Raw genomic sequence first — 8,742 nt, 5'->3', positions numbered from 1 at the left:
GTATCAAATTGCTTTGCTTACTATAGCTTTGTAGTATAGTTTGAAATCCAAGAGTAAGACACTTTTAGCTTTGTTCTTCCTCAATATTCTTTGGCTATTTGAGGTCTTTTGTGGTTTCATACAAATTTTACGATTATTGGCCTTAGTTCTGTGAAAAATGCCATTGGTATTTTGATAGAGATTACACTGAATCTGTAGATTGCTTTAGGTAGTATGGGCATTTTAAGAACATTCTCTTAATCCATGAACACAGTATATCTTACCCTTCATTTGTGTCATCTTCAATTTCTTTCATCAGTATTTTATAGTTTTAAAGTACAGATCTTTCACCTTCTTGGTTAAATTTATTCCTAGGTATTTTATTCCTTTTGATATGATTGTTAATGGGCTGTTCTCTTAATTTCTCTTTCTGATAGTTTATTAGTATGTAGAAATGCAGATTTCTGTATGTTGATTTTTGCATCCTGTAGCTAGCTTTACTGAACATTTAATAGTTCTAACAGTTTTTTGGTGGAATCTTTAGGTTTTTTAATATACAGTATCCTGTCATCTGCTAATAGTGACAGTTTTACCTTTTCCTTTCCAATTTGGATGCTTTTTATTACTTATTTTCCGGCCTAATAGCTGTGACTAGGACTTCCAATACTATGTTGAATAAAATAGGTGAGAGTAGACTTGTCTTGTTCCTGATCTTATAGGAAAAGTTTTCAACTCTTCATCATTGAACATGCTGTTAGCTGTGGGTTTGTCATATATAGCCTTTATTATATTGAGGTACACTCCCTCTACATCCACTTTGTTGAGAATTTTATCATGAATGGATGTTGTACTTTGTCAAATGCCTTTTCTGCTTTTATTTAGATGATCATATGATTCTTCATTTTGTAAAAACGATATATCACATTCATTGATTTGCAGATATTGAACCCCCATTGCATCCCTGGAATAAATACCACTTGATAATGGAGTATGATCCTTTTAATGTATCACTGAATTCCATTTGCTAATATTTTGCAGCCAATTTTTGCATCTCTGTTAATCAGGGATATTGGCCTATAATTTTTTTTTTTTTGTATGGTCTTCAACTGGTTTAGGTATCAGGGTACAGCTGGCCTTGTAGAATGAGCTTGAAAGCATTCCTTCCTCTTCCTTTTTTTTTTTTTTTTTTGGAATAGTTTGAGAAGGATAGGTATTAACTCTTCTTTAAATGTTTGGTAGTATTTTACCTGTGTAGCCGTCTGGTCCTGGACTTTTATTTGGGAGTTTTTTGATTACTGATTCAATTTCATTACTAGTAATTGGTCTATTCAAAATTTCTATTTCTTCCTGATTTAGTCTTAGAAGATTTCATGTTTTTAAGAATCTATCCATTTCTTCTAGGTTGTTTTGTTAGCATATAATTGTTTATAGTCATTTTTAAATGATCTTTTGTATTTCTGTGGTATCAATTGTAAATTCTCTTTCATTTCTAACTTTATTTGGGTCATCTCTCCCTTTCTCTCATTCTCTTTTTTTTTTTTTTTTTTTGAGTCTGGCTGAAGGTTTTTCAATTTTTTTTATCTTTTCAAAGAACCAGTTCTTAGTTTCATTATTTTTTCAATTTTTTAAATTTCTATTTCATTCATTTATGCTTTGATCTTTATTATTTCCTTCCTTCTACTAACTCTGTTCTTTGGTCTTTTTCTAGTTGCTTTAGATGTAAGGCAAGATTGTAATGAAATTCATACCTTTTGACCACCTTCACCCATTTTGACACCCCCCCATGCCATACACACATGCAACTACTAGTCTGTTCTCTGTAACTATGAACTTGTTTTAAGATTCCACATAAAAGAGAGATCATACAGTATTTGTCTTTCTCTAATTTCATAGCATAATGCCTTCAAGGTCCATTTATTTTGTCACAAGTGCCAAAACTTCATTCTTTTTAATAGTTATTTCAGTGTGTGTGTGTGTTTATCACCTCTTTTCATTCATCCACTGGTGGACACTTAGGTTGTTTCCGTGTCTTGGCTATTATAAAACACACTTCAATGAACATGGGATGCATATATCTTTTCAAATCAGTGTTTTCATTTTCTTAAGATAAATACCCAGAGTGGAATTGCTGGATCATATGAAAGTTCTACTTTGAATTTTTTGAAGAACTTCCACATTGTTTTCCATAGTGGTTGCACCAATTTACATTTCTACCAACAGTGTACAAGGGTTCTCGTATCTCTACATGAATGCCAGCACTTGTTATTTCTTGTCTTTTTGATACTAGCCATTCTTACATGTGTGAAATATCTGATTTTGATTTGCATTTCCCTGATGATTAGTGGTATTGACCATATATCTTGATGTACCTGTTGGCCATCTGTATGTCTTGTTTGGAAAAATGTCTATTCAGATTCTCTGTCCATTTTTTAATTGTTTGGTTTTTGTTGTTTTTGAGTTGTATAAGTTCTTTATGTTTTGGATAGTACTTCCTTATCAGATATGTGATTTGCAAATATCTTCTCCCATTCAGTTTGTTGCCTTTTCATGACAGTGATAGTTTCCCTTGCTTTGCAGAAGCTTTTTAGTTTGATGTAGCCCCACTTGTTTTTACTTTTGTTGCCTTTGCTTTTGGTGTCATAAAAAAAAAATTCAATGACAAAACCAGTGTCAAGGAGCTTACTGCCTTTGTTTTCTTAGAGTATTTTGGTTTCAGGTCTTCAAGTCTTTAATAATTTGGAGTTAATTTTTGTGTGAGATCTGGTAAAAATAATTCAGGGAAGGTGAGCTTATTAACTATAAGATATAATTCATCATCAAGACTGGGGCACTGCTGAGAGTGAGAGGGGGCATTACTATATCAAAACAATAGGCATTAATTAATTGGAACTGTCCCAAGCAAACCAAGAATCTGAATGAAAAGTCAGACTATTATGTATTTTTATATACTCAATACCATGTTCCTAGTCCAAAAAAATCAGTAGGTCTACCACCTGTTTCATTTTATTTTGACAAGTATTTACAAGGAAGAAAAAACTACTTTTGTTTGCACAAAGTCAATCCAAAATGGGGATATAGCTCTTAAGTACTAGAAGAGAACACTAGCTAAGTGACAAAAGATCTGCATTCAAATCTCAAAATGCCATTTTGTAGCTATGACCTTGGATAAATTATTTTTCTTAATTGGGCCTTAGTTTTATCACCCATAAAATAAGGACTATCCATTAAACATGCACTTTAGAATTGTCAGTGGATCAAATGAGGTACCAAACACATTTGAAAGTATCTCATAATAGCTGGAAAGTGTTTTATATATATACATACATACACACACACACACACACGTATACATGGACAAAATAAATGAGGGAAAACATTGCAAATATATCTTCTTACAGTAGCTGCAACAATATCACTAGATGTTTACAGATTGTTTTTGATGTAAATATTGCCTCATTGTATTTCTGGGAAGGATGGGGTTCTAGATTTCTCAGCAGCCACACGATTGACAGTACTGTTTGCTCATCAATAAAAAATAAAACAATACCATTATCTTTAGCATCTGCAGAACTGGAGAGTACTTCAAAAGGTACAATCCTACTACATTCTCACTACATAGCAGCTGCTGTGTTGAGTCCTCGGGCCCTATCCTTAGACCCAAGAATGGCAGGGTCAGCTCCGATAAAGTCTTACAGCCTGATTTTATGAAGAAAGCATGTGACCAAGTGCCAGGACCTTAAGGAAGTAGGACTGGCCCAGCCACTAATTAACCATGGGATCTTAGGCATGATGTACTTATAAAATGAGGGACAGTCTAGAGGATCATTAAAGACCCTATAAGCTCTGACATTCTATGATTCTGCAAGTCTCAATGACTGCCTTCTTGGGTATTTTCCTACTCTTTGTCATAACAGAAAAAAGACACAAACAGATATAGATGTTTTAAATATCAGGATACATTTAAACTCATACAGATAAAATCTTTCCTACATGGAAGTGAAATCATAGTTGTAAACAAACTAAGAAACATTTGTTTTACAAGATAATTTGCCATAGGACCATGACCTCAAGGTGTTAGACAAGATAATTATTAAAGGCCTCATAATTTCTGAATTTTTCAATTCTGAGACATTCTTGGCATTTTAAGTGTCTAGAAGACTGCCGCCCTTCATTTTTGGATATTGTCCTTCACATTTTCCAGTCTCTTGTCATTACAGAAGAAAACATTTAGCATACAATTACAGAAATAGCAGTTTTAAATAGATTTAAAGTAACTTCAAGATACATTTACACTGAAATATACAGACAGAGTCAAAACACTTATTCACAGTCTCATTTTCATTAATTTATGGAAACAAATATGAACCAAGTAACATCTTACATGGTAACTGAATTTAGATTTTTTTAACTAAAGACATGTACAACACTTACAGCATTTACACAATACTATTTTCAAAATAGGTTTTTGACCTCTAAGAAAGTTCCTACTGACAAGCTTTAGATAGCAGCTTAGCCCAGTGAATATTAACTTTGTCATAAGAAGCATCTACATACAGTCCCCCACACCCTGCAGCATGACAAAGTGAAATTAAGAAACTTTTAAGGCAGAAAAAAAATCCTTCAAGTGTAAGGTCCAATGACAATGTTAACAAATGAACATAAGATCTCAATTATTCAACTGAGCAAGTGACTTAATTTACATATTAACTCATTTCTATTTCCTGGTTTCTGATTCTGGGACTATTTGTGCTACACCTACTGTGCAAGGCATTGAGAACACATAGGAGGATCAGACATGGTCCCAGTGGTGTACTGGTAAATGTTTAACAACAAGTTCTTGGGAAGAGAAGCCCTGACTTAAAACATTTACAAATTTCTATGGTGTAAATACTCCCACTATGCAGATTTCAAGCTATGAACAATTTGATCACTGGCTCACAAAATTCCTGAAACTTCAACAGTCACTTCTCACAAACTATTATTAGCTAAGCTCCAACACACCACTGTATGGTCCACACCCTCAAGTCGCTCACAATCTCTTTCATGGGCACATATTTAGAGGCCAGAGAAGAATGGGGAAGATAGGGATAAAAATTTAAGTATTTCAATTATGTATTTTGTAAGCAGTTTTAAAAGTTAAACGGAAAAATAAAATCTGGAATTTTCCTACTTGTCTGCTATCCTACTTTCCTCTTAAATTGATTTCAGGAAGTTAAAATGTAGCCTATATTGGGTGACAGTAAAGGATAAATGGAATAAGAAGGAAAAAGACAAAAACATCCTAAGATATGTGCTAATAATGATGTTTACACTGGAAGAAGATGCTTACTAAGATAGGGGCAAATATATGTAACTTTTAAAATTTAAGCCCTTTCAGTTCAGCTCTAGGTCCTGAAGATTTGTCCCGTCCTCTTTGGCTACAGCTTTGATGAGATTAGCTAGCTTCTTTTGTACAATACTAAAGAGCACACTGCTTCACACCACTCACACTATTAGCTCATAATAAAAGGCAAAACTAAATTCTGGAACCTGATAACTGAATTTCCTTTGCATAATCACTCCCTTGGATCAGATCTTGGGCAAGTGCCGGCTGGGGTGACCCGGAAATTCTTCTGGTAACAAAACATGGAGTCTGCAGGTTGGGCATGTCCCCTGTTGCATCAGCCAAGGTCTAATGCACTAAGGAGCAAAAAGATTCATGTCAGTCTCTCTGATTTGGCCTAGCAGAGGCAATTTTTACTTTATATAATCAGTTACCTTATCTAGTAAATTGCCAAGCCAAATGCTGCAATAATGGCACCTTCTCTGTGATTCACTGAGTAATATCGCTGGTAACAGAACACCTTTCAGTGAGTTCACTGGATTAGGATCCTTTCCCCAGTCCCAGTTTTCAGGATGACTTAGCAATTCTTCCTAACAAGGAGGCTGAGGAAACCTGCTACATATTTTTCCTCTATTATATATTGTTCTCAAGTGCTTATGGTGTTTTGAACTTACTTAAAATCCCTAGATGATGGATACACTTTTCAGATGGCTCTTTGGTGACAATGATGGTACTCTTGGGCTATGAACTATCTGTTATGTCATTTGCTTGAATACTAACTCTCCCAAAACAAATCAATTTTACCTGTATAAATAATGAGAGCCAGATCAGATGAGAAAGGATTAAGAAGAGGCACTATATATTAGGCCCACTAACTGTAACCCTAAAAAGTAACCTGAAGAGGTTACCTGCTTTCTATTCTATGGGCAATGGCAAAGAATAGTAAGTTTCATGAAACATTTGTTTTCTAAATGGGTAGGACTTTAACAACTTCAGATGACTAAGTATCTTTCCTGATCTTTTGGAATTAGCCAGTCTGTGTCTACTTCTTCATATCAGAGTAGATAGAAAATATAATTCTGTACTAGGTATCACATATCTGTACTAGGTATCTGATACTAGGTATCACATATCTCTGAAATCATGTTTTACAGATATGGCTTGAATGAGCTGGCTACTATTCACTTCCTTGAGAAGACTTTCTTATGTAAGATTATCTTTTCCTGGGACGTCTGGGTGGCTCAGTTGGTTAAGCGACTGCCTTCGGCTCAGATCATGATCCTGGAGTGTCAGGATCGAGTCCCACATCGGGCTCCCTGCGCAGCAGGGAGTCTGCTTCTCCCTCTGACCCTCCCCCCTCTCATGTGCTCTCTCTCAAAAAAAAAAAAAAAAAAAGATTATCTTTTCCTGGGTCAAATTACATCTTTCCACCAGAAGACTTGGTTCATAAATTGTATATCAAGAGCATTTGCACAGCAACACCACCAGGAATTAATCTATATAAATGCCAAAAATCAAAAGATATGCCAGTCTCATATTTTTCTAACATTAAAACTGAAACCTGAGCATCTAAAGAGCAAATACAAGAGCCCAGACTGTTAAGGTAAATCTTATGCTTTATAATGGTAGGGAGCCATCAGTACGTGGAGACAGGACACTATCCATTATTTATAGCAAATTAAGGTTCAGTAACACTGTTGCTAAACTGCCACTGAATCGCTATGTCAATTAACATTCCTTCCAGTTCTATTCAAGGGAACTACTCTGTATTATTTCAATCTTATCATTGTCTCCTCTTTTCCTGTAAGGTGTATGGAGATCTGAGGAAGCACAGCACAAACTGGGGCTAGGTCTGGTGAAAACAGGTGTAAGTGTTTCTGTGTGGTACTCCAAAGCCCCAAGTTATAGTCTGTGGAACTCATGCCACAGCAATATCTGATGATACATGTATATGATTTCAAGTAAGGCAGCATGAATCTCGCTTATTTGATTTAATGGCAAAATATTCAAAAAGATAAAAAATCACAGATTTCTTAAAAAGAAAAAAGAAAAGCTAGACTTTCATTATATACCTATTGCTACTGTTTGAATCTTCTATTATCTAAATATAGTAAACTTACTTTGAATATTGAGGTTTCAGGGTAGTGTACAGGTCATTCTTCTACTATTTCATATTACTTCTCTATATTAAACTGACTTTAAAATGACATTTAATTTTTTTAATTGACAAAATAATCAGTAAAATAAAAAATAAAATAAAAAGATAAGTTTAAAGGGTTACCTGAGAATGGAATTTGTGAGCACAAGGCAAAACAGAAAGGTTTTCTGGAGAGAGATTCTCATGACAGATCACACAAGGTTCCTCTTCTTCCTCCTCATCATCCTAGGGAAAATACACATAAGGTTCAACTCAGCTCATTTCTTTTTCTCAAATTGAAATGTACTTAGAATCAACAGTTTTAGTCTCACCAAATTATTGGCTCCTTCCCATGAGGCAGGCCCTTGTGAACTGAGGGGCCTCCAAGCTGGTTTTGGGGGCTGGGCAGTATTAGACTGTGGAGGAGTGTGGCTGGGTGAAACACAGTTACCATTTGGTACAGATTTTCCTTGGCTCTGAAAAAAATTATACTTTTTTTTCCAGAAGTGTTCTAACACAGTGAAAACTAACAGAACAGTGCAGAAAATGGGGTACAGGGGTACAGTGAGAATTAGCAAAAGGGTTAAAGTCAATTAGATTTGTAAGAAATCTTGAAACAAAATGTTAGCAATATTACTTGCATACTCAGACCCAGATAAAGGAAAAAAAACATTATATGCTCTTTTAATTAAAATTAGAAAAAAGGTCTTCTTTTAGAGTCAAAGCAACCTAGAAGAAATTTCAAGAGGGTTTTATTCTAGAATGATCAGGTAGTATTTCAAAAAGACTTCCAATGTCATTTGTTAAGTTGAAGTTGAATTGTTAATAGACAATTTAATGTGATTATAGGTTATTGATTTATAGACACATTATGAAGATAATTAAGACCACTCACTACTACACAAAAGGGCAGGGAGATAAAGGCTTTTTGTTTTTACCTGTGATCTCTTGGGGTCAATAAATTGGGAAATCTTGTACACAATTTCATCAAATGTCAGTCCAGATAAGGACTTCCCATGAATGTCCTTCAATTTCCGTAAGAAATCCGTAAGCTCCTTCCTGGAAGAGATCCAGGAAAGAGCAGTGGTGATTTTTCCTACTGCCTTGAGGGTGTGCCCCCTACACAAGATACAAAATCCTATTCTGTGATTGATATGTAGCAGCATATAGATGTGGCCCTTTAGATCTCTGAGCTAAAGTCTATCTACATTTAACTTATACCAAAACAAAAACTCCTAAAGTTTAATATTCTTTCCAAAAAGAAAGTTTAACTGTTTTTGAAAGCTTGTATGAAAACTGAGTG

General features: G+C 34.8%; 1 protein-coding gene across 6 annotated transcripts in view; it reads right to left on the bottom strand.

Moving 5' to 3' along the window:
• Nucleotides 1-2,964: 2,964 nt before the first annotated feature.
• The window catches only part of DZIP3 (DAZ interacting zinc finger protein 3), a 96,318-nt gene continuing 90,540 nt past the window's right edge, over nt 2,965-8,742 (bottom strand). For all 6 annotated transcript variants that reach the window (XM_028110605.2, XM_088024405.1, XM_028110607.2 and 3 more), the window contains 4 exons: nt 8,378-8,498; nt 7,772-7,915; nt 7,584-7,685; nt 2,965-5,658 (listed from right to left, as the gene is read on the bottom strand). In XM_028110605.2, the coding sequence (XP_027966406.2) occupies nt 5,548-5,658; nt 7,584-7,685; nt 7,772-7,915; nt 8,378-8,498 (478 nt within the window). In that variant the 3' untranslated portion in view covers nt 2,965-5,547. The remainder of the gene's footprint in view (nt 5,659-7,583; nt 7,686-7,771; nt 7,916-8,377; nt 8,499-8,742) is intronic.

The sequence above is a fragment of the Eumetopias jubatus genome, unplaced genomic scaffold, assembly GCF_037043125.1.
Source record: "Eumetopias jubatus isolate StellerSeaLion01/CBP00866 unplaced genomic scaffold, mEumJub1_p1.0 scaffold_1, whole genome shotgun sequence".
Classification (NCBI taxonomy): Eukaryota; Metazoa; Chordata; class Mammalia; order Carnivora; family Otariidae; genus Eumetopias; species Eumetopias jubatus.
This window is presented reverse-complemented; position numbering and strand designations above follow the sequence as displayed.